This window comes from Rattus norvegicus, chromosome 5 (assembly GCF_036323735.1).
Source record: "Rattus norvegicus strain BN/NHsdMcwi chromosome 5, GRCr8, whole genome shotgun sequence".
Taxonomy (NCBI): Eukaryota; Metazoa; Chordata; class Mammalia; order Rodentia; family Muridae; genus Rattus; species Rattus norvegicus.
The window spans coordinates 54282896-54309803 of NC_086023.1; the positions used below are offsets into that span (position 1 = coordinate 54282896).

The following is a 26908-nucleotide window of genomic DNA, read 5'->3' on the forward strand; positions in this document are numbered from 1 at the left end:
TTAAATTTAAGAAATCGAAGCGAGTGTTTTACTTTTCTGTTTCCTGTTGGAATAACGTAATCCTGAAATGTTTTTCTCCTGCTTTATGAAAACATCAGGCACTTAGCTAATTAAATGTGCTACTCTTAGAATCCTGTTTATTTTTAAAGGTGTCAACTTTCAGAATGTTTTGTGCAAGTCTCAATAAAATTACGTAGAAAATGGCCAAGTGCTCTCTCTCTTCATAAGCTGTCCTTGAGGTCACCACTACCTCCAAATGTCTAAAAGCAAAACTAACCTGAGGGTTGCAATGTGATAAGATCAAACTGATGTCATGGTAATTATACCAAGTACCATCCAATCACCGGGTGGAATTTACTGCTGATCCCTGGGCTTAGGTGCAGGTGGGAGCATGCAATTTGTATTACTCTGCTGGTATAAAAGACGTTATTAACTGCAGGCACTGAACAATCGGAGACCAAGTTCCCCTCAGATCGACAATCAACTGCCCAGAACACATCCTTCCAAAGATCCAGAGGTAGGTAATATGATGAAATCATTTGGGGGATTTTAATTAAGGAGTCAAACACTTGCGACCGCAGGAAGGAATTTTCTGCATCTATCTTGGTAAGAAAATAATTAGGCATTGGTTGATTTTCTTTATGGTGCTCATGACTGAGTTGGGAGGAGCTCTGTCAAATGTAGCTAAGGTGGTTTCTAACAGAAGCCAGGATACAAGTATCTCCTGTCAAAATCTAAAATATTTTCTCAAGAACCATTTGAAGGGCCTTCATTTTGCTCATCTTTCAGCAAGTAGAGGGCAAGTAGACATTATAGAAGTGGCTGAAATTATTTTATTATCAGTTCTAGACGATGCACATCTGACCTTACAAGTTGGCTATCGATAAAACAGCCCGCTTGTTCAGTGAAACGACCACACGTGCTAATATGTTTTGAATAAATGTTTCAGGGTTTTCAATTATACCACTGGAACTTGAGCACTGTTCCCGTTTTCTTTTCCATAATATTCTATAAACTAATAGTTGTTGATGTTTGCCAGCCATTGCTGACGATAATAAGTCACTTTCCAAGGCTGAGTGGGTGGTTCTAATGAGCTTTTGGAAAGTTCGACTAGTTTACAACTGGCGTATTTGTGTGAGCACAGCACATTCTTGGATCCAGCCAACCTCAAATTAAAATACAAATAAAAAATTGTCAATTCAATTATTCCTTGAGCAATGATGTAGAACAGGTGTCTACATACTACATGCATTCTTTTAAATGTTCTCAGTAGTCTGGAGATATTTTAAAATGCAAAGGAAGAGGTTGTATACCAATACGCCATGTTATAGAAGGCACTGAGCATCTGAGGATTTGGTATGGGAGAGCCCCTTGGAACCGTCTCCTCACAGATACTGAGGAACAATTGTAGTTATATTTATGTTAGCATTAGTCGAACTACTGATTGGCTGGTAAACTGGAAATAGATAATAAAAGGGTTGCTTTTGCTCTTCTTTCTCAATATTGACGAGTGGAATTTGAGTATTGATGAAGAGAGACAGACCTAGTGCACAATGAGAGTTACTCGGGCATGCAAAGCAGCCGTTGTATTTCAATAGGACTTTTTGTTTCCAAAGGACTATCATTTCTTTCTATTCAAAAGTATGATAGTTTACATGAAAAGAGGAATTTGGTTTTGGACTCAGGTTAGTTAAAATTGTTCATACTGGCCTGGAACTTGCTACGGAGCTGAAGACAACCTTGAACTCCTTACAGTCTTTTCTCTAACCCCCAAGTGCTAAGATTACAGGTAGAAGAGGCATCTTTTGAATTTCTGAAGATTTCTCTTAAACCCGAGAGGCTGGAGTCGTAGCTCAGCAGAGAAGAGCATCCACCGCTCTTGCAAAGGATCCAGGTTTGGTTTGCAGCACCCACATTGGGTGGCTCTTTCCAGGGGATCTGATACCTTCTCCTGGACTTGGAGGGCACCTGCATGTATATGGTGCACAAAGAGACAAGGAGGCACACACGCATGAAATAAAAGGAATCTTTAAAAGGTATTTCTTGACACAGAGCTGGCTGTGGTTGTGCACCCTTACCATCACAGCACGTGGTGGCAAAGAAAGGAGTGTAACTGTGAATCTGAGGTCAGGCCAGCCCAGGCTACATAGCGAGATCTTGTTTCCAAAACCAAGAACCAAAACAAAACAAAGACATCATTACTTTGGAGGCAGGAAGATAGCTCAGTAGATAAGAGTGATTGCCACCACCAGAGAGCCTGAGCTGGATCCGAGGAACCTACTCGCTGGGAGAGAAGAACTGGCTCAGAGATTTTCCTCTAATCTCCTGTCTTACACTGGGTCACATGATCATACTCCATCCCACCAATAAAATTAAATTAAAATTATTTTCTTTAATTAAAAAAAATTTTTTTAGTAAAGTCTCATTCTTTAGCCCAGGCTGGTGTCCTTGAATTCCTCCTCAGCCTCCTGAGTACTGATTTTATAGATGGCAAAACTCACTGATTTAATAGGCGTTAAAATTCAAAATATTGATCATTCAAAAAGATTTACTATCATCATTATTATTAGTCTATCTGTCTGTCTGTCTGTCTGTCTTTCTTTCCGTTTCTCTGTCTCTGTCTCTGTCTCTTTCTCTCTGTCTCTGTCTCTGTGTGTGTGTGTGTGTGTGCGTGTGTGTGTGTGTGTGTGTGTGCATGTGTGCGCGAGTTGGGCATGTGCATGACAAAGGTACATGTGAAGTCAGTTTCCTCCTTCTAATTCTGTGTAGGTTTTAGGGATGGAAGTCAGGATTTAGCCACAAGCTCTCTTACTCACTGAGCCATGTGGCTGTCCCTTGAACTGACTTTAAAATGTCAAGAACAGTCATCACTATCACTCCTGAAAGGTTTCTGTGAGTTCCATTGCCCTTTCATTTTCAGCTTTTAACCTTTTATTAATTAACGTGTGTCTTTGTGTGAGGGCACATACATGTCCCAGTGTAGTGTGAAGGTCAGAGGGAAACCTTGGGCCTTTTACTGTTCATTGCTACCTATGCCAGGCTAGCTGAGCTTGGCTATGAGCTTCCAGAGGTCCTATCTCTGCTTCCTACCTCCATCAGGAGACTGAATAATCCACAACGCCATCCCCTTCCCCCATTAGTGAAAACCTTGCAAACCCAACGTATCTTGACATTTAGCACTTCTCATACCCCAATACTGGGGATTGAACTCAGGACCTAATAAAATGTTCAGGCAAGCATGAACTGCCATCTTACCCTTTGGGACGTCCCACACTGCTGCAGTGCTCTGTAAGCTCTCTACCGAGTAGCTACAGGTAGTTCTGGAGACTGAACCCGGGACCTCCTGCACATCAGGTAAGTGCTTTATCACTGACCTATACCCCTAGCTCTCTCTTTAGCACTTTAAACGAGCTGCTTCTTGATTTAAAAGGTGGCATTACATCAGCTAAAAAAATGCAATGCATAAATGTAAGAGGCTACGAGAGATTCTTATATTTATGTAATATAGTCCCCGTAGAAAATTTCTGGTCTTTAAAGAATTTGGTGGTGAGTGTATGTGGAGTGGAAGCCTCTTAGGAGCTGGCCATGGGCGTCTCTACCACTGAGCTGTATCTGCAGCTGACTTCACTTTTCATCTTGAGACAGAGTTTCAAGCGAGCCCTGAACTGCAGAACCTTCCACAGCAGCCTCCTGAGGAGCTGGAGTTAAACAGCCTCATCACTAGGCTCTCTATTCGGTCTTTGCATGTTTTAGTCTTCTGAGAGAAACTGATGTTATCTACAGTTTTATTCCTAATGGATTTTTCTAAAAGATAGAGTCTCATATCGTAGCTGTGGCTATCCTGGATCTGTCTCCCTCTGCCTCTTGAGTGCTAGGATTACTTAATAGAATTCTAAATCGTGTTGATTTTTAAAGTCTATATAGTAGACTGTATCCTGCCTACGATATACATACATATACACACACACACACACATACACACACACACACATATATATATATACACACACACACACATACACACACACACACACACACACACACACACACACACACACACATTAATGTATTATCCAGAAAAAATCACACTGCAGGTTCAGAAGTTTTCACAGAGGTTTAACTGAGGAGAACAAATCTACTCTAGATATAAGGGCCACCATCTCTCTAGACTGAACATAACAGAGAAAATGGTCACATTTGGCTAAACACTGGGATTCCTCTTTCTCTGCTTCCTGGTGGGCACTAAGGACCATCCCACCCCAACCCCCACTATGCCTTCCTTGGATGGTGGACTACATCCCTTTAAATTTGGGGCCAAAATAAACCCTTAAATTAATTTCTATCCAGTATTCGATTATAGCCATGAGAAAAGAAACCTATGTGGTCAGGGTATATATAAGTCTCTAGTGAAATTTTCTGAAAACATTTTACCGAACATTTTTAAAATCGTGGCTGAGCTGTTATTTTATTTTATATTGTGAATTACTCTATTATAAACTCATAAAACACTTTTATTAAAATAGTTACTGCTGTTATTGCGTATGTGTGCCTGATGTGTGTAAGTGGGTACATATATTATGGCGTGCAAACGGAGGCTGGAGGGTAATTTAAGGAGTCGATTTTCTTCCAGCTTTAGGTGAATTCTAGCAATCAGGCTTGCATGATGAGTGACTTTATCCACTAAACTGTCTTGCTGGCTTCTGTTGGCAATTTTTTTTTTTTTTTGTATTTTTGAGACAGGATTTCTCTGTGCAACAGACCTGGAGGTCCTGGAACTCACTTTGTAGCACAGATAGGACTGGAACTCACATAGATCCTCCTGCCTTTGCCTTCTGAGTGCTGGGATTAAAGCCATGAGCCACCACCAGAATTGCATGACAGCAAATTTTAATTCTTACTGTACCATTCTAAAGTTCAACTGAGCACCGATTTGCTGAGTGGACTGAGGAGAGGAGCATGATTTTGTGGGCAAGAAGCTTTTAAATTGGGCATGGTGGCGCACTTTTTAAATTCCAGTAATCAGGCTGAACTAGGAGCATCACGAAGGTTCAAGGCTAGCTTTGACTATATAGTGAGTCAGCAGGGTTACCTGACAATGCCTGTCAGAAACAAACAGGGCTGGAGAGTTGGCTCAGTGGTTAAACTCACTGACTGCTCTTCTAGAGGTCCTGAGTTCAATTCCCAGCAACCACATGGTGGCTCACAACCATCTGTAATGGGATCTGATGCCCTCTTCTGGTGGAAGACAGCTACAGTGTACTTATATACAAAACATAAATAAAAAAGTTTAAAAGACAAACGGACAAATAAACCAACCAGACAATAAAAGTTTTCACCTGATTGGAACAACCATGTGTACTGCTAGCTGGCTGGCTGTGACAGCCCCTGAGAATTACGAGATAGGAGAACACAGTGGAAGGAATAGTTTCTTATGGCTTTGGCATTGAATGCAGCCTTCATCTTGGAGCGGGATGCTCAAAATCTGGAATGGATGGACTGAGGAGGTCTTAGAGACCAAGTTGAAATAATAATTATCTTCTTAGATTTACGGTCTTTCTTTTAAATTTACCTATTATCTATGTTTTATTTAATTTAGACACGATCTTACTATATGGCCTTGGTTAGCTTAGAACTTGATTAGGTAGACCAGGCTGAACTCTGACCCAAAGACTCTCCCGCCCTTGCCTTGGGAATGCCGGGATTAGTGGTGTGTGTCACCGTATTCACAATTTTGATGTGGTAAGTAGCAGGTGGTGAGGGTATGAGGGTGAAGTAAAGATCGGTTTGGGATTTTATAAGCAGAGCCTGTGATTTTGGGGGCGTATTCCTTCAGAGTACCGAAATTGGTTAAGATTAGTAAGCCTAAGTGTAAATTTATATTGATCGTAGTTTAATAGCACAGGTGATCATAGTTGCATAGTATAAATTGCAACTGGATTTAATGATTATTTTTTTCTGCTCCAATTCTTAAGTTTTTCTTCCAAGTTGTGACACGGAAAAATGCAGTCTGTGATGGCAATCCCAGCAACCTGAGAGGAGGCAGTACTTAAATTTCTAGGAATTCAACCCTAGTCTGGACTGTGTAATGTATTCCAGACTGGGCTGGGCTACAGAGTGAGACCACAGAAAGCATTCAAAATTGTTGGCAATTAGGGAAATGTGAATTAAAGCAATTGTGAGATTTTTATCTGATCCCAGACAATGGCTAAGATCAAGAAAACAACCCACAACAAAGGCTGTCTCAGATGTGGGGGAAAGGGAACTCCTCCCTCACTGTTGGTGGGATCGCAAACAGATCCGGTCACCATGGAAAACAATGTGGGGAATTCTTTAAAAATTAAAAAAAAATAAATCTACCATACAACCCAGCTATACTACTTCTTGGTACATAGCCAAAGGACTCAGCATCCTACTCCATAGATGATCTGCCCAGAGGTTTTCATTCCCACTTGATTCATAAAAGTCAGGAAAAGGAAGCTACCTGAATGTCCTTTAGTTAGTGAACGGACAATGGAGACATAATGGATTCCTATTCAGTTTTAAAGAAAAATGAAATAATAAAGTTTGAGGGTAAATAGATGGAACTAGAAAATATCTTACTGAATGAGACAACACAGACCCAGCAATTTTTCTCTTGGCTCTCAATGCTAAGCTCTGGGTCTTTTGGTATATAACCTGGAGTAATTACAATACCAGGAAAGAATGAGGGACCATGGAGGGACATCGGGGCTGGCAGGAGCACTAGAAAGGGGAACAAGAGTTGCTGTGAAGGTAAATGGGAAAAATAGAAGGGGAGGAAGGAGGAGGGTAGCACAGAGGGAGTGGAAAGGAGGAGGGATATTTGGAGAAGCTATAGGAATTTTATTATTTTATGGCTACATAAAATAGCATACAGTCTATATCAATCTACCTATCCATCTGTCTATGTATGTTGTGTGTATGTATGTACGTGTGTGTGTGTGTGTGTGTGTGTGTGTGTGTGTGTATCTAGCTATCTAGCTTATTGTTATGCCAATTGGGTGACGCATTCTTTCTTAAACCACAGAATAACAAAAACTCAAGTTTTTATATGTCTATCTATCCATCTCTTTACATATGTTTTGTGTGTGTGTGTGTGTGTGTGTGTGTGTGTGTGTGTGTGTGTGTGTGATGTTCAGGAGGCACCTCAACAGCTTAAGCTATTGCTGTTTCCCTTGGTGGCTTCTAGAAAGAGACGGTAAGACCCTGTTGCTACGGATACCACACATTTCAGGCAATGGATTTGGAGAAATCAATCTGAGCCTCCCAGGGAAGCCTCTGCCCTGAGGACTAGCTTTCGAGGTTTGAGAAGGAGGCATGTATACGGCTGAGAGGAAAAGCAGTGAACAGTGCTATCCAGTTGTAACACCAGCAATGACCAGTGCAAGATACTCTGTCAGAAGGTGGCACTTATAGCCTTGGCTTTGAAGTTGTGTTAGAAAGTCTTGAGAGGCTGGTACGGTGGCTGAGCTGATGAAAACACTTGCTGTTAAGCCTGGTGACCCAAGTCTGACTGATTCACAGGACACATATGCAGAAGAGAACCAACTCAGACAAATTGTCCTGTGACCCTCACTTATGCACAGTGGCATGTTCTTCCCCAACACACACACACACACACACACACACACACACACACATACACACACACACACACACAAATAGTTTTTTATTGTTGTTATTGTTTTGGGTTGGTTTGGTATTTTTTGAGATAGCGTTTCTCTGAATAGCTCTGGCTGTCCTGGAACTTGCTCTGTAGACCAGGCTAGACTCAGACTCAAAGATCCCCCTGCCTCTGGTGGGTGCCACCACTGCCTGGCTGTGAAAATCTTCCTGAAGTTTCAAAATGGTTCATTCAAACAGCAGCAATAAGCTGGTCATGGTAATGCATGCCTGTGATCCCAGCATTTGAGAAGCTGAAGCAGGAGGACGGATGAACTCTTGTGGTGTGTCTCAGATATATAGTGTGTGGTAGGCCACAAAGCAAGACCCTGTGTCAAAAAACAAACAAACAACAAACACACAAACAAGCCAACATTAAAACAGAAGTGAAAAACTGAAAATGGGGAGTTAGCATATGGTAGTATGATGGTTTCTTAATTTTATTTATTTTGTGATGGTTTCTGATTTTATTTGTTTAATTTTGGGGAGACACATTTGCTCTTTAGTAGTGGCTAGCATAGAAGTGTGATGATCCCCTTGTCTCAGTTTGAGGGCCCTCAAAGTGCTGGTATCATGAACTGAAGCCACTGGGAAACATGACAATTTCAGTGAGAAGAGTGGCATTGCTTAATTTTTCATTTTATTTTATTTTTTGATTTTCAATGTCTGGTCTAGGGAGAGGCAGCTTTGCTCAGTCTGTTTCACTATCACACCAAGGATCTTTAAGGAAAAATGCAGAGAATTAGTATTTTTGCTAATTGTTTTGTCCTCACAGACCCACTGAAGCTTTCTAGGGTCTTTCCACTTCAAGAATCACTGACTTAGAACAAACAATGGTTTCCTGTAGTTAACCATGTGTGTGTGTGTGTGTGTGTGTGTGTGTGTGTGTGTGTGTGTGTGTGTGTGTGTGTATGTTCTGCTCTGCTCTAGACAGCTTTTTCTTGCTATTCTAAAACTCTGGTTGAGACAGCTCTCTTCTAGTAAAAATTCTAAAAGCTATCTGGATAGTCAGAAAAGCCAGAAAAGCTGCTATAAAAATTTTTTGGATCTTCTGATGAAGTCAGAAATCCTGTTAAGAAAAAATTCTTGAAGAGTTGTGTTCTCCAGAGATTCCCAGATATCTCAGCACTGTCTAGAGAAAAATCTAAAGAACTGTTATTGCTTTCTGCTAGCTCATCTCATGCAGACCAAAAGTCCAGCTTTTAATTTACTTATCAATCCAGTCATTTATCCAGATTCCCTTCTGATTATCTGATGAACCAACATCCCCCGACCCCAGTCATTTGCTTGTCAAGAGACAGTAAACATAAATTGCAAAAGAATTTAGAGATCTATTTGCCTTTGGTACGCACAGATAATAAACTAGTTGGGTGGGACCCTGACCTCAAATGACCTTTTCTACCGCACCTTTGTCTAACTGTGTCCTAAGATGACCTTGAACTCAGGAATCTTTGTATCTTTCTAACAATCTATGTATCTTTCTAACAAGCTGGCTCACGGAGGAGCTGCCTTTGTTCCTTTACATTCAGGAAGCCCCTTATAATTCATATTGCACTTTTATACTTTGCATAGTCGAGGAATTATTTATGTCTTGGTCTCCTGTATTTAGAGCTCTTTCCAGTAAGGGCTGTCCTGAAGGTCCCAGCCTTTATCGTTTGCTGGGAGGTTAGCCACACCCTCGACTCCTGGATGTTTCGAATTCTCATGGAGTCACTAAGGCTAACAGGGAGGACAGTCCTTGGAGGAATGTGAAAATATGTACATTGTTATACAAATCAGCCTTAAGCCCACAACAGTCATTAACACTCCGCAGGCTCACACTGGGGTGCTGTCTGTCACTCTGTCCCCACCGGGGCCACAGCAGGCTTGGCAGCTGGGATTTGAACTCAGGACCTCTGGAAGAGCAGTCAGTGCTCTTACCCGCTGAGCCATCTCTCCAGCCCCGATGAGCAATAATGTTAAACTTACTGGTTGATGGTAGCATGCCCAAAGTCAGCACCATCAGTTAAAAGAACTATCCCACTAAAACGGCTGGTTTGTGTTACGACTGGTACGCTCAGATTACACTGTTATTATTATTATTTTTTTCATGCGCAGTTTGCAGGAGAGCTATGGATTGCTACAGAAGATATGCGGCTGTCATTCTGGTCATGCTGTCCATGGTCCTGCATATTCTTCATTCTCTTCCTGATGGAGACCTTATTATTCAGGGTATGTATGTGACTAAGCTCCCAGCTTGTGTTGAAAAGGAAGACTTGCTTCTAGATGCACATCAATAATCATTAATTCATTCCTACCATCTTTCACACATGATACACAGTCACTTCTGGATACAAAGCTAGGCACATTGTAGCCTGTGTGCACAGAATTCAATCGGGTTCAGAAAATATGCAGTGAAAATGGTGTACTCCACGTTCACTTTGACGGCCTCCTGAGCGTGTTCGTCTGAGGTCACTATAGTTCTGCCTCTGAGGTTTACAAGGAGAAAAGTTGTTGTCCCTACTCAGCTCAGTTGTCTTTTCACATCGCTTCCAGATTTCAGAAGAGTTTAGCACTGCTTTCTCAGATAAAGTTTCATATCAAGATAACAAGCGAGGAAGACAAAAACCTGCTTCATGCATATAATCCGTTTCCCTTTGCTGCTTGACTGTCTCTTACAGTGCCGGACATAACCACCGGCTTTGAGATTGTGAACTGCTGCTCGTTAAGGTTTTTCTTTTGCAAACGGTAATGTTTGTATCTCAGGTTCTAAGCACAGATGCCTTTTGTGTGATCAGGCTGTCTAGACCTGCAAGCTTTCTTAATTCTAAGGATGGTTTTCTGTCAATATTTGGAGTATTGATGGGGAAAAAATACCAGATTCGCCTTGGAAAAATGCTTCTTTTCAAATGAATTTATGGTGTCAAGCTTTTGGGTCCTCTCTAAGCATGCTCTTAGCGTTGGGATTATCTGTCCTTCAAGAATGAGAAATCACTATAATGAACTCCCTACGTAGCCATGCAAAAAACGGTTTCTCTATGAACATAGCTACAATAATTAAAAAGAGATTCTATACCTGAAGATTAATAGGCAAAACTATTTATTTCCTTTTTTATTGCCAATGCAAAAAGCATCTGTCATGTCGTACCCAGGACATGAAACCTTTCTGGGTGATTTCCCCCTTGTCTTGTTTCCTGGCTAGGTTGTCCAGAATGTAAACTAAAGGAAAACAAATACTTCTCCAAGCTGGGTGCCCCCATCTATCAGTGTATGGGCTGTTGCTTCTCCAGGGCATACCCGACTCCCGCAAGGTCCAAGAAGACAATGTTGGTTCCAAAGAATATTACCTCGGAGGCCACGTGCTGTGTGGCCAAATCATTTACTAAGGTAAGGGCTTCCTAACAGTCCATCCAGAGGCAGCGTGTGCTCGTGGCATGTCAAGTCCTAGTGGTCTAGTGACCTGTATTTGTTTCTCCTTTGTTCAGGCGAGACCTGCATTTATTCTCTTTAATTAAATGAGTAAAAATAAATGGAAAATGTTGATGACATGGAAGTAAGGAGTACAGTAGTTGCTACAGTCTAAAAAGCCAGTGGATGTGCATAAAAGGAGGTTAGAAAATGATAACAGGGACCCGGCTCAGAGGTTGACAGCACTCACTGCTCTTCTAGAGGTCCTGAGTTCAATTCCCAGCAACCACGTGGTGGTTTTCAACCATCTGTAAAGGGTTCTTCTGCCTCTTCTGGCCTGCAGATGTATGTGCAGCACAGTGCTTACACATTCAATAAAATTTAAAATGATTTAAAAAACGTAGCACGAAGCATGGAGTTACCTATGGCTGGAGCTGGTGAGATGGAGGGTAGTCTGAGTTGGACCTCCCTTCCCTTCCATCCCCTCCCCCGACAGAAAAGGCCCACCTGGTTTTTACAGTGATCTAAGTTAGCTAGGTTGGAACATGAGCTTTTGATCTTAAGAGGGGTGTGAATGTGTGAGTGGTGTGAGTGGTGTGAGTATGTGAGTGTGTGAATGTGTGAGTGGTGTGAGTGAGTTGTGTGAGTGTGTGTGTGTGTGTATGTGATATCAAGTTAATAAGTATTTTTTTAAGATTTATTTATTTATTATATATGAGTACACTGTCACTGTCTTCAGCCACACCAGAAGAGGGCATCGGATCCCATTACAGATGGTTGTGAGCCACCATGTTGTTACTGGGATTTGAACTCAGGACCTCTGGAAGAGCAGTCAGTGCTCTTAACCACTGAGCCATCTCTCCAGCCCCATAAGTAATTTTTTTAAAGGATAGAGGATATAGTTTGCTTAAGAAATGCTGAGAGAGAGAGAGAGAGAGAGAGGCAGAGAGAGAGAGACAGACAGAGAGAGACAGAGAGACAGAGACAGAGAGACAGAGACAGAGACCAAAGCTAAATAAAAGCAATTTTTTAAAAGCATAGCTTATTTTGCAGTGGAAATCTCACTGTTAGAGTGAATCTATCCCCTGAAAGTGAACAAGGAAAATACCAAACATTTATTAAGTTACACTGGCTGCTATTTTACTTGCCAGTTTGTAGTTTGTGACTGTCTACCTACCCACCCACCTGTTTCTTTGCCCTTTAGGCCACAGTGATGGGAAACGCCAGAGTGGAGAACCACACGGACTGCCACTGTAGCACTTGTTACTACCACAAGTCGTAGCTTCCATGTGTGCCAAGGGCTGCGCTGACGACTGCTGACCCGTGCGATGGCACTGAGTGTCGCCACCTCCTCCTTACCAGACTTCTGACACGCTTCAGTCATACACTGCTGCTTTCCTGTCACATCCCTTATACTTCAGTACCATCGACAGTCTCTTCTCATTAGGGGAAAATGTGTATCTACCATGGTCCCATCAGAAATAAAGCCTTTTCAATCATCAGTCATAGAAGTGCCGCCTTCTTTAAAAGTCAAGCTTGTTTGCTGTTGACAAGTTTGATCGATGGGGATGATCTCAGGGGCTGAATTGGGACCCAATGCACTCAGTGGTCCATCACTGGAGACTCTGTCATCCATTTTACCTTCTGCAAGCAAGCTGTCTATTCTGCCAGTGGGCTGTTTATCAGAGAGTTCACTAGGGTGGGAAAAATGGCATGGAAGTTCTATTGTTACTCAATTTTTATATCTCCTTTACATCTCTATTTTAATACCCTGTATCAAAATACAGATATCCTATTATGATAATACATGTATGTAATCTATAGGTATATACACTACAAATATATCATATATTATGGATATTTCAATTGAAATGTTTTCACTGGTGAAAGATGTACAATCAAGAAACCAAAGAGTATGGTATACTTCTTCAGGGATTGAGAAAGGCAAGATCTCTCTATGCCTGAGATTTCTACTTGGTTTATGCCTCCCCAAAATAAAGTCAGCCTCTGTTAGTCAGGCTGTGTGGTTGGGAATAGGCATTACTGTCCTCAGCGACAATTAGATAGTGCTGTAAAGTTCCAGGAGACCAGATTTTTATATTACATATTCAAGCAGTTCTAGGTGCATGAGTAAATGACAAGAGTAAGCTATCACTGAACACTCTCCGTGGGGGAGGAGCAATACCAAGCACTTTCATTCAGTTGTAGCAAGACTTGCTTGAGACCAAGGACATTGCTCTGTAGAGGAGCATGCGTAGGGTCTTGAGTTCGGCCATCAATACCACAAAAGCAAGCTGGCAGACAAATGAAGTGCTTCAGAGTATTGTCAGGAGTCACGGTCACATTTCCCGAGCGTTTGTATCCACTGTGAACCTTACCCTGAGGGCAGTGGATGTTCGAATTAGCCATACCCACCACAGATAAAATTTTCAAAGATGAATTCCAAGCTGCTCATGGTGGGATATGCATCTAGTCTCCATACATGTGACACTTGTCAGATGGGGGCACAGGAGTTCAAGGCTAGCTTGGACTACATGAGACCCTGCCTCAGAAGCAGGACACACACAAAAAAGCAAAATACATAATATCAGTCTCAGCTATCACACATGCATTGCTGTATCACTGACTGACCAATCCGTTCCTTAGCAGATTGGTAAACATTTCAGGTGCCATGGTAAAAGGTAAAATAGGTGAGTGTACTTTTTTTATTGGTTATTTTTTTATTTAAATTTCAGGTTATCCCCTTTCCTGGCTTCCCATCCATAAGCCCCCTATTCCATCCCCCTTCCCTCTCCTTCTATGAGGGTACTCCCCCATCCATCCAACCATCCCTTCTCACCTCCCTACCCTGACATGTCCCTACACTGGGGGTCCAGCCTTGGCAGTACCAAGGGCTTATCCTCCCATTGGTGCCCAACAAGGCCATCCTCTGCTACATATGCAGCTGGAGTCCTGGGTCTGTCCATGTGTAGTCTTTGGATGGTGGTTTAGTCCCTGGGAGTTCTGGTTGGTTGGTATTGTTGCTCTTATGGGTTTGCAAACCCCTTCAGCTCCTTCAATCCTTTCTCTAACTCCTCCAATGTGGACCCCATTCTTGGTTCAATGGTTGGCTGCAAGCATCTGCCTCTATGAGTATACTTTTGATGACACATCAAAGTACATGAAGATTGGTTGTTGTTTCGTTTTGGTATTGTAAGGGTCTGAAAGTCACTGAAGGAAGACCCCCAGACTTAGAGAGTATGCAAAAACAAAAACAAAGAGCATTTATTCTTTAGAAACATCCAGCATACAAGGGTCAACTACTCTCTAAAATGGCAACCCCAGACAAAGGCACACAGGCCTTCTTATAGGGAAGGAGATCTTATGGGAGTACTCTCTAGAAGGGTTAAGTAATATAAAATCTTGCTGGTGGGTGTTAGGGGGTCACAGGTGGTCAGTGGTCTGCATTCCTATGTCATGAGCATTCAACCATGTGATGAAATAGGGCTGCCCATCGCAGATGGCCCATTCTGAGAAATTTCCCCATTTTTGTGGTTGTTCCCAGGCTGTTCTTTGGGGAGGGGGGTTTATGATCTTGTTCTGGATTTTATGGTCTGCCCCTGGAGCTCTTGGCTTATAGCCTTTTTAAAAAATCAGACCTGGTCCTTAAATGGAGCCAAACAGGGTCTGTAAATGGAGACAAATGGGCTTATGTAGCCCTTGCATTATGCTCTCATTTTGTAGCTCAGGCTGACCCAGATTTTATTATGGATCCAAACACTAGCCTTGAATTTGCCAAAATCCTTCTGCCTCCATCTTCTAGGCAATAGGATGATAGGCATGAGCCACTGTGCCTCACTTACATTAGTTGTTTTATTGATTCGTTTTATTTATTTTACTGGACACCCAATAAGTGTTGATGCTTGGGGCATGAAGATTCAGAGATACAGAATTTTATGAAGCACAAAGTTTTGAAAAGGTCATAAATACAGCCTAATCCAGGAGAATAATGGTGTTGATAACTGGTTCACTCAAAAGTTTAGCCGATGATCATTGAGTATACACACTGTGTCAGGTCTGAGAGGTTATTTGGAGGGTAAAGGAGGAGGAAGGCTACAGACACAAGCTTGACTGGGGTAATCCCAATTAGTCTGAGGCCATCCTGTGTTACAGGGGAAATTGAAAGGATGCCCAGGTTGTAATGAGAGAAAGAGACATCTCCATGGTCATCCAGATCAGCCAAGGTGACCTTGTGACAGTTAGGATGAAACATCACAGCCAGCCTGGTCTCCAGTGCTAGGTACAGTGGTCGATGACACAAACAGACCTTGCTCTGGGTCAATTCACACACATAGTTTGTGTCTGGAGAAGAAAGACACTAACTGCAGCAGTGTGGTTGGTGGGTCTGATGTTGGCTAGGAGACGGAAAAACAACAGCAGCAACAACAAACCAAACACATGGGCTGCTCAGCGTCCATGTATGTACACGAGGCAGTGGTTAGCATTCTAATGGGGACATGTGATTCAACCAAGTCTCTCCTGTAGTTCCTCCTTCTCCCCCAAGTCTATCCTAGTCATCACCACTTAGTAGTATGAAGTATCCAATCAAAATGTAGGTAGACATACATGGGAGACAAAGAAGCCAAAAGTGTATGAAAGACTCATTATGCAATATTTGGTACTCTAGCCTTTGGAAAATGATGTACAGGAAGCCTATATCGGCTGACACAAGAAATGATTTCCTGGTGAAAGAAGCCTCGGGGACCTACTTCATGAACTAGAAAACCTACATTTCTGGGGGCTTGTATCAGAACGAAGATACTCATTAAATAATTAAAATTAAGTAATGCATTTTAAATGAGACATTTAAGCAAACCACAAGACTAATTAGAAATAGAATTCAACCAATTAATGTTAATTATATCAAGAAACTAGGACTGGAGAGGTGGCTCAGAGGTTAAGAGCACTGACTGCTCTTCCAGAGGTCCTGAGTTCAAATCCCAAAAACCACATGGTGGCTCACAACCATCTGTAATGAGATCTGATGCCCTCTTCTGGTGTGTCTGAAGACAGCTACAGTGTACTCATATATGATAAATAAAAAATAAAATATTAAAAAAAAAGAAACTAAACTAACGATTTATTTAATGATTTAAATATAGGGACAAGAACAAACAGTAACATAGTATTGTTTGTAAAACAAAGTCTATAATAAATACGGTCCAATTCCTAAATAAACACAGGATTAACTGAATTCAGAGATGGATAAATAAGTCTTCTTTGGACGCTTTTCTATCCTGTAAATGGAGTTCATTACATTTCACTTTTATTGTATCTCTGGCTATCACTTCTGGAGTTGCCCACACACAACCTCAACTTCCAGTGCATCCCCAGCAACTCCAGCTCCAACCCCAACATCCACTGTAACCTGAGCCCCTACAGCAACTGCACCTCATACACAAACCCCAATCCCAACTACAACCCAAACCCTGAAATCAACAATAACATAAACCAAACCTAATAACCACTCAAATCCCAACCAACCCTATCCCCAACCACAACCCAACACTGACCTGATCCCCTCTTTCAGACCAACCCACGTACACAATGCCCATTCTCAACCCAACCCACTTCCACCCCAGACCCAACTTAAACCCCAACACCCACCTTAACCCTAAATCCAACCTCACCTCTGATCTCAACTCCAAACCTAACCCCAACTCCAACTGCCTATCCCCACCAGTATATTCACGTCAAACCTGATTTAAGTCCTGAATCCAGCCCCAGTATTCATCCTAACCCCAACCCCAATCCCCAGTTCCAAATCAACCCTATACCCAGCATACCAACCCCAAGCCCAGTCCAAATACAACTTCAGTCCTAACCATAAGCCCAGTCACAACCTTAACCCCCAAACCCACTCCAAACCCTAACCACAAACCAAATTCTAAACCTGATGTCTTAGTTATGGTTATTATTGTTGCAATAAAACACCATGACCAAAAGTAACTTGGGGAAAGCTTTGCTTCACTCACAGTTCCATACAACAGTTCGTCAAAGCAGTTAGGGCAGGAACATGGAGGCAGAAGCTGATGCAGAGACCATGGAGGAATACTGCTTACTGGTTTGCTGCCCTGGCTTGCTCAGTCTCCTTTCTTTCCCCCTCCTCCCAACATAATATTTCTAATGATTATTTGGAAATTTTCACATAATACACTGGAAACACACTCACTCCCTAACTGTCCTGGGTCTAGCCCTCCACCCTGTGACCTATCCACCAAGCGAAAAGAAAAGAAAAAGCAAGCAAGAAAGAAACCACCAACATCACCACCACCACCAAAACCCACAAGTTTAATTTGTGTTAACCATATACTCATGGAACATGGTCAAACTCCTAGTGACCGGACCCTTGATGAAAACTGAGTCCTTCCCCACCGGCATGCCGCCAGGAGCCATGAATTGTGGAGAGTTACACATCAGCATCATGGTCACAATTTTTAAAGAGTTCTCTTTGATGGCTTCCTGTCTAGGCTGTTTTTTATTTTTCAGGGGTAGGGTACAGGTTGTCACAGGAACCTTCTATGTCCCTCTTTCTCAACTATTTTAACCTCAAGCAATCCCCACCCTCAATCCTACCCCAATATCAAGCACAATTATGACCCTAACCCTAGTGTCATCTGCAATCCCTACCTCAACCCCAAACCCAACATCAAGTTTAAAACCCACCCCAATTCCACATCCAAGCCAACACAATCCCAACTCTAACACCATCTCCCACCCTACTCTAACCTCAACCCCAAACATATCCCTAAACTCCATCTCGCCCCTGGCCATCTCCTTGCCCAAGTACAACCTCAAACCCATCCCTAAGGCCTGCCCCCACCCCATTCCCAACTAAGTCCCCAATGCTAACTCCAAACCTAACCCAAATGCCTACCCACCCCTAACCCTAACACCAACCACAAACCACCCCTACACTTACCACAACCACAACCCATGCACCAAAGCCAACCCTATCCCCAAACCCAATTAACCACAATCCTAACACCAGCCCCAACCTGGAATCCAGTCTCAATTTTGTATATTGGAGTACAGCCATCTAATGCTCAACAAAGATGCAAACAAAACACAGAAAAGACCGCATTTTGGACAAAGGGTGCTGTGAAAACTGGAGTTCTAAGTATAGAAAATGAAATTGGATATGAATCTATCCCCTGGCACAAAAAGTCACTCTAGATGGACCAAAGACCTAAATGTGAAACCTGAGACACCGAAACTGTTAGAAAATGTAGGCAGAGCCCTACAGAGTATAGGTCTGAGAACGGACCTTCTGAAGAGGACTCCATTTGCCCAGGGATCCAAAGCAACAACTGACAGATGGGACTCATAACACTAAAATGCTTCTGCAAAGCCAAGGAGATAAATATTTTATTTCTCCCCAGAAAAGCAACCTACAGAATCAATGCAGTCGCCATCAAAATTACAAAAACCATTCTTCACAGGCCTTGAGTGGACAATGCTCAACTTCTTACAGAAAAGCAATAAACTCAGGATAGATAAAACCATCATGAACAACGAAAGAACTGTTGGATGTCCCACCATTCCCAATTTGAAGTTGTACTACTTAGCAGTAGTAATGAAAACCATGTGGTACTGGCATATATACAGACATGTGGATCAATGAAATCAAATTGAAGGCCTAGACATGAATCTACACACCTATGGACACTTGATTTTTGATAAAGAAGCCAGAAATACACACTAGAAAAAAGACAGTATCATCCACAAATGGTGTTGGTCAAACTAGATGTCTACACGTAGAAGAATGCAAATAGATCCATATTTATCACCCAGCATAAAACTCAAGTTTAAGTGGATCAATAACCTCAACATAAAACCAGATACACAGAACTGAGAGAAGACAAAGTGGGAATAGCCTTGAACACATTGGCACAGGAGACGACTTTCTGAACAGAACATTGTTAGCAAAGTCACTAAGATAAACAATTAATAAGTGGGACTTTAAGAAACTGCAAAACTTCTATAAACCAAAGGACACTGTCAATCAGACAAAGCAGCAGCCTACAGAATGGGAAAAGATTTTCACCAACTCCACATCTGAAAGTAGACTAAAATTCAAAATAAAGAACTCAAGAGGGCTGGAGAGATGGCTCAGTGGTTAAGAGCTCTGACTGCTCTTCCAGAGGTCCTGAGTTCAATTCCCAACAATCACATGGTGGCTCACAACCATCTGTAATGGGATCTGATGCCCTCTTCTGGTGTGTCTGAAGATGGCTACAGTGTACTCAATCTACAGTGTACTCACATACGTAAAATAAATAAAAATCTTAAAAAAAAAATAAAGAACTCGAGAAACTAGATATTGAAATACCAAACCGTACCATTTTAAAAATGGGTTACAGATCTAAACAGAGAATTATCATTAGAAGAATCTCAAAGGGCTGAGGGATACTTAAAGAAATGTTTAACAGGGGCTGGGGAGTTAAGATCACTGGATCTGGGTTTAATTCCTGGTACACAATGGCAGATTATAGCTCTCTGTATAGATCTCCAGCCCTTGGGGGAATCCCACACCCTCATATGAACATACATTCAGGCAAAACATAAAGGCACATGAAATAAAAATAAACAACTCAAAAAATGTTCAACGTCCTTAGCCATCAGGAGAAAGTGAACGAAAACTTCTTTGAGATTCCATCTTATATCTGTCAGAATGACCAAGATCAATAACACAAGTGACAGCTCGTGCTGTGGAGGATGTGGAACCAGGGGAACACTACTCCATTGCTGGTGGAAGTGAACACTTGTACAGACACTTTGGAAATCAATATGGCGCTTCCTCAGAAAGTTAGGAATTGATCTGCTCAAGATTCAGCTATACTGCTCTTGGGCATACACCCAATGATGCTGCCACAAGGGCACTTGCTCAACCATGTTCATTGCTTCTTCATTTGTAATAGTGAGAAACTGGAAACAACCTAGCGGTCCCTCAATTGAAGAATGGATAATGAAAATGTGGTGTGTCTACACAATGGAGTATTACTCAGCTATTTTAAAAAATGACCTGATGAAATTTGCAGGCCAATGGATGGAACTAGAAAAAAACCAACCTGAGTGAGGTATCCTAGAACCAGAAGGATAAATATGGTATGTATCTACTTATGTGTGAATATTAGCTGCTAAGTAAATGATAACCAAGCCACCTACAGTCCACACACCTAGAAATGTTAGGTAAAGCTAAAGGGCTGGAGGGGGGCACATGGATCTCTGTTGGAGGGGGAAATAGAAAAGATTTTTACTGAGGTACTGGGGACATGGGAATGATAGGAACCATGATTATATAAATGCTGTCTCAAAAACTACGCAAGACAAAATGCATTCCACGTGTTTATTACTGGAAATGCTGCTACTCTACTAGACACGTATATCAGTTCCAGTCTTTGGCACAGTGAGGAAACGTACTGCATTGCGGAACCATGCAGATTTAATTTTGTGTCTTTGAACCTGACTGCCTCTTGCTGCCTCTCTTCCCCGACTTTCATTGGGACTCTGCTGCCTTGTTTATAAAAATCCAGCAGTGGTTTTACATTTTATTTTGTGTGCCAGGGGTGGGAGCTATGTATGAGATACTTTTTGATTTATTTGCTTTTTCAGTGGGTGGAGGGCATGGCATGTGTGTCACAGTTAGCATGGACAGGTCAGAGGACAAACTGAGTTGGTTCTCTCCTGTAATGTCTTGTAATTCTAGCTCCAGAGGGTTCAACACATTTTTCTGGCCTCCAAGTCTCTGTCTCTCTGTCTCTCTCTCTTGCTCTCTTCCTCCCTCCAATCCTCCCTCTCTCCTCTCTCTCTCTCTCTCTCTCTCTCTCTCTCTCTCTCTCTCTCTCACACACACACACACACACACACACACACACACAGAGCTGCAGAAAAGCAAAATTAAATATCCATATCTTAAGAGTCCAACTCCAACATTTAGGAACTATGTAGTAGGTTGGTTTGGTATAGAATATTTGGGCCAATCATCTAATATGTGATTTTTTTTATGGTGAAAAAAAGTGTATATTTAGAATTAACCACCTGGACTCACTTTAGATGATCCCAGTTTTGTTGGCAACATCTAGAGCATCATAGTCAGGAGCCAAGTGAACACGCGCCTTCTACTCTCTGTCAGGCAATATCAGGGTATTGACGGTGGCCACATCAATGTCATAGAGTTTCTTCATGGCCTGCTTGATCTAGTGCTTGTTGGCCTTGACATCCACAGTGAACACCAGCGTTTCTATTTTCTTCATGGCTGACTCGGTGGGAATTTGATGATAGCGTAGTGGTTATACTTGTTTCTCCTGGGTGCACTCTTTCGAGGATATTTTGGCTGCCTCTGGAGCTGCAGGGTCTTGGGCCACCAGAAAATGGGTAACGTTCGGATCTTCTTCCTTCTGTGGCTGTGATCCCCTTTCAGCACCGCCTTCGTAACTTTCAAGGCCTTCACTTTGGCTTTGGCTTTGGCAGGGGCAGGAGCTTCCTTCTTCACTTTCGGCGCCAACTTGGCGAAAAGGCCAGTATGTGGTCTTGAGATATGCGAAAAACAACTTGGTTGAACCAGCTGCCTACACATCACCTTCTAAGCCAGCCGGAGCGACATCATTTGACCCCACATTAAACAATTAAGAAGTACATAAGTGGGGCTGGGGATTTAGCTCAGTGGTAGAGCGCTTGCCTAGGAAGCACAAGGCCCTGGGTTCGGTCCCCAGCTCCGGAAAAAAAAAAAAAAAAAAAAAAAAGAAGTACATAAGTGAATGGAACACACTTTATTGAATACCATTGAGGAAGGCAAATGGGTTGATCAGTAAGCTAACAGCTAGATTTGCTGGTGTATAATTCTAGGATCTTAGAGTGAGTTTGAGGACAGCCTGATCTATATAGTGAGCTACAGGCTCCATAGTGAGACTCTGTTTTGTTTGTTTGTTTGTTTGTTTTAAGTTACTATAAAGATAGGACTTCCCCATCCCTCCTTGCACTCCAGATGCTGAAATAAACTGATCAGATTTATCAGGCCAGTGATGTATATTTACAGGACATTAATGATGAGTTAGACCCATGAATCAAAGAGGCTTAACAAAACAGAACATAATCCAAACAGTAAAGGTAAATATAAGCATATTTTGTATGACAGTTTCCTCCTAGGTTGAGACATACCATCCAGCAAGGAAAAGTAAACAAAATAGCTTCAGGAAGTCCCTGAAATTGACCAGATTCTCCTGACCCCCCCCCCCCCCCGCCATTCCTAGAATAAGCAATAAAGCTGCTAAGAGGCACGCTCAGAAAAGCCAAACTGCAAAGAAGGCTCAGACTAGACCAATTGTCCAGAAGAAGCAGAAACCAGCTGAGCTTCTTGGAAGAGGTGTAGGCCAAAGAGTCACTTAGGAAGGACACTTACCAATCTGTTGAGCTGCCTGCTGGTTGTGTAGATCCATGGTTCACACAGGAGTCCCAGCTCCCGTGAGCCATGGTGAAGCAGGCTTGGATGGTGAGGCTGTCCTTGAGTCATTCCTGCGTCTGTAAGTAATCCCTCATCTATATGTCTGTAAGTAAACCTAATAGAACTCGGTTCACAGATGACATCCATACTTTGGTCTGTTGTGGACTCCCTATCTGGGGTGAGTAGATGTGTATGTGTTGCACCTCCCAAGGAAAAGTCTTTTTACACAGTGACATATCCGTTCCTTAGAACAATTCAGATGTGGTGATTGAGCAGAGCACGAGAGTATCTTGTCACCTTCTGTCCCCATAATTAAAGATGCTGATGTATGCTATGAAAACATGCAGCTTAATTTTGTTCAATACTGCCTATCAAATTAAATCTTATTCTCCATGTTTTAAGATGTGTCTGCATGTAAGTTTGATTTGCTGAGTGTTCTAATTTGTTTACAATTAGAATTTGCTTGACTTTAAAATCAAATGCAAGCCATGTATTGTATTTTATGTCTTTAATCCCAGAACTATGGAGTCAGAGTGGGTCTGGGGTGGAAGCTGAGAAAACCCTAAACCTTTAGAGACAGAAGCTTTAAAAAGAAAGGCTTTATTTTCTGAGTGCTCAGGAAGGTGGCCAGTTTGAGATCTGAACTGAGTCCCAGGGAGGGGGAGTGGGGGAGAAGCTATATTGCATTTTCAAAGGGTGAGACTGCAAAGGGGTGGGGTGGGGCTTGGGTGAGCTGCAATGCTATCCGATTGTATTTTGACATTATAGGTCAAGCAAGGGATTTCCCGTTGGAGACTGGGCCATATCCAAGACACCTGGCTTCAAGGCCCTTAATTCATTCTCCTAGACATTATGTCTGGAGCTCAGAGTGATAAGGGGAGAAAGGAGCAGGCCAGCTGCATGTAGGTAATTAAGGCAGAACAGGCAACTGGTTATGTATTTTTACAACGTATGCACTTTGCTTTAGATATCAGCAGTTTCTATATTCTTTACTGGTTAACAGACGATTAAGGAAACATTTGGACAGGTGGGATAGGCGTTCATCCCTGGGCCTGGGAACATGAACTTGTTTGACCCAGCCAGCAAGATGGAGAAGTTGTCCTTGAGATGTCTGGACTCAGACAACTCTCCTTACAAGTTGTCCCTGAGATGTCTGGACTCAGACAGCTGTTTACAAGAGAAACTGTTCAGGTATGGAGAAGTCCCCAGCTCCCATAGGACCTGGGACCTTGAATTTAGTTTCTTCCTATGATTAAATGGAGTCTGAAAACAAAATGGTAGTGCTTAGAATACATTTCTTTTGCTTGTTCCCAATATGAGGTGGATGGATTTTGTAAGCCAGACTGGTCTACATGGTGAGACCCTGTCTCAAAACAAACAAACAAACAAACAAACAAACAAATAAACAAACACTAAATTAAATTAAATGGACTTATGGAGTCTATAAGTCCCACTTTGGAATACTGGTCAAACCTTACCTGCCACTCCCTGGAACTGTGTTGTCTACACAAGCTAGGAATTTACTTATTAGCATTGGTGTAGATCCTAACAGTGCAATGGACAAGAATCGTATATGTCTAGGCATTTGCATGAAGAGCATCCTGGAAGTTATGACAATTAAGGCTTCCTTAATTTACAGATCCTGGAACAGCATACTAATTATATTCTTGAAAAGCACTCAGTTACCGAAAAGATAATGTGTTAAGCCACTTTCTAGGTGTTATTTAGAAAATAACAATTTGTGGCATCTGCTTGCAGGATGAAAACAAGCACATCGTAATGGAGTAACATTGTTTTCCTTCAAGGTCAGTGACGTTTCTAAATACCAGATATCTCGTGTGGTGTTTAAATTTTGCCTTTATTATCTTTAATTTTTGAAGAAGGGAGTCACTTTATAGAGAGCTTGCCTAAAAATTACAGAAAATATATATCATAAAGGAAAATTAGGGAGATAAAAGAAGAAAAAAAGGAAAGAAGAGAAAAAGAAAGAAAGAAAAGAAGAAAGACACACAGACAAACAGACAGACAGGCTGATTCCTGGTAAACCCAGATGTGAACAGCTGCTGCTTCTTCTCCTTCTCCTTCTCCTTCTCCTTCTCCTTCTCCTTCTCCTTCTCCTTCTCCTTCTCCTTCTCCTTCTCCTTCTCCTCCTCCTCCTCCTCCTCCTCCTCCTCCTCTTTCTTCTTCTTCTTCTTCTTCTTCTTCTTCTTCTTCTTCTTCTTCTTCTTCTTCTTCTTCTTCTTCTTCTCCTTTTTCTTCTTCTTCTGGATCAATATTAGTCTTTAATTAAAAAGACATTTAAGAAGGAGATTTATAAGGAACAGGCGTACCGAATTATAAAGACAGCTAGCCAGCAGGAGACTCAAGAGACAAGAACAGTGTAGTTTTCATTCAAATCCGAAGGTTGGAGCTGATGGTGTCAATTCCAGATTAAAACCCAGCAAGCTCAAGGCAAGAAAATCTGCTGTCCCAGAGGGTCTAGGTGGCTGGCAGAAGTTCCCTCCTTGTTTGTCTTTGCTTGTATTCAGGCTCTGTTCAGTTGATTGCAGAGGCCTACACTCAGAAGACAGAACAATCTGCTTTACTGTCCCATCAAGAAGAAACACTTCCATAGACACATATAGATTCGTGATGGTTCACGTGTGTAGGCCGAGGAATTTTAATCTCAAGAGCTGTCACAAGTGCCCACACACTTAATTTTATTAACTTTTGCCATTATATTTCACGATGATCTTATTTTGGCCACTAAAATAATTAAGTTTTTACTTGTTCACCTGTTGGCCATTATTTCTTGTCTTGGTGAGAACAAGCTTACCCATCATAAGCCCAAATTAACCCTTTCTCCTTCTGGTTATCTGAAGTTGCTTGGTACATCTTGTTATCAGTCTGGAAGGGGTGTGATCCTCTAAACCGACTGTGGTGCTGTGCCCTCCAGCAGGGGTCCTAGGCTATCCCTGGGCTCATCAAAGAGACAAGCACGGTATGCCTGTAGTACCTGCGTGCCAGGGCGAGGAGCAGCAGGAATTTGCCTAGCTTGCAGTTACGCCTTGGGAGTCATAAACAATTGAACTGTACATCAAAAAAAATTTTTTTTGTTGTGACTGTAGAAAAGAGCAAGTTTAAAAATTTGGAATGCAAATTATTTCCCTACAAATGGAAAGTTAATTCTTGCAGTAAGTACGAATGTCAGCCTCTTTGGATTATACTGCGTTTGTAAGGGACCTCATCTTGGTCCCGAGGTGAGGTTCCAGATGAGATGATTCAGTGTGTGGTCTGTGAGGACTGGTGCCATGGCAGGCATCTCGGTGCTATTCTCCCCAGGAGTGGGAATTTCCAAGAGATGGTATAGCGGGCTTGTATGACCCACTGTTCTTTCTTGTACTGCCCACTTGGCAGGATATCTGCTGCCGTTTGTTGACAGGATGAGTGACCAAGAAGTTCTGAAGCCTTGAAAACGGAGGTCACCCGAATAACACTCTAAAAGAGAATGCTCTAGAAAGGAAGTTAAAGCTGTGCAGAATGATGAGCCCTGAACCAGCTTTAGCTCTGGATCGGACTTCCAGACTGTGTTGTAGAAGTGAAATGCCTGGGGAGGAGAAGGACTGATATTGGGATGTAAAGCAAATAAATAAATAAATTAAGGGAAAGAATGAAAGAAAGAAAAAAGAAAGGAAGGAAGGAAGGGAGGGAGGGAGGGAGGGAGGGAGGAAAGAAAGAAGGAAGGAAGGAAAGAGGGAGGGAGGAAAGAAAGAAGGAAGGAAGGAAAGAAGGAAGGAGGGAAGGAAGGAAGGAAGGAAGGAAGGAAGGAAGGAAGGAAGGGAAGAAAGGAAGAAAGCACAAATCCGAGTTGCAGACTTTCGGCGTGCCAAGCTAAGCAGTTTGGGAAGAAACATGCTGCCCCCTATTGGCCCTGAACAGGCGCCGCAGGCTGTGCCCCTGCCAAGACTGTATGCAAATGTATGGAGAGCTAGATGTCCTATTCCAGACAGATGAATAAGCTATGCTTTTAGCTCATGAGAACAAAGACAAGAGCGACCAGGCAATTGATAGAAGGACCCTTAGCAGCGTTGGTAGAGTCTATCAAATTGGAGCTCATTTGTGAATACAATGACAGAGAGCTAAACTTAAAGAGTAGCTGAAGAGATTTGCTGGTGACGGCGCGGTTAAGAGAGGGCATCCGGCAATTCTTTGAAGATTCTCAATCAAAAAAGAGGAGAGTGGATGGGCCGATGATCACTGCAGTGAGGGTGAGTGTCATGCTTCCTCAGTCAGGTCGGCCAGAATAGAGAGACCCGGGTCACACTTGGTCCCCTTTCCATCCTCCTGTGGCTTCAAGCTCCCTTCTCTTCTCCCTAACAG

General features: G+C 42.3%; 1 protein-coding gene and 2 pseudogenes across 3 annotated transcripts; 2 read left to right on the forward strand and 1 right to left on the reverse strand.

Moving 5' to 3' along the window:
• Positions 1-213: 213 nt before the first annotated feature.
• Positions 214-12569, forward strand: Cga (glycoprotein hormones, alpha polypeptide). Of its 3 annotated transcripts, XM_063287072.1 has the most exons (5): positions 214-517; positions 1776-1894; positions 9778-9891; positions 10862-11046; positions 12272-12569. In XM_063287072.1, the coding sequence occupies exons 3-5, from the start codon at positions 9792-9794 to the stop codon at positions 12347-12349; spliced, it is 363 nt and encodes a 120-aa protein (XP_063143142.1). In that variant the 5' UTR covers positions 214-517; positions 1776-1894; positions 9778-9791; the 3' UTR covers positions 12350-12569. The 3 variants fall into 3 exon arrangements, with proteins under 3 accessions (XP_063143142.1, XP_063143143.1, NP_446370.3); XM_063287073.1 differs by having other exon boundaries at positions 214-1894; NM_053918.3 differs by lacking the exon at positions 1776-1894 and having other exon boundaries at positions 445-517.
• Positions 12570-21090: 8521 nt separating this feature from the next.
• Positions 21091-21685, reverse strand: Rpl23a-ps17 (ribosomal protein L23a, pseudogene 17; annotated as a pseudogene).
• Positions 21686-23609: 1924 nt separating this feature from the next.
• Positions 23610-26124, forward strand: Ubr7-ps1 (ubiquitin protein ligase E3 component n-recognin 7, pseudogene 1; annotated as a pseudogene).
• Positions 26125-26908: the final 784 nt, after the last annotated feature.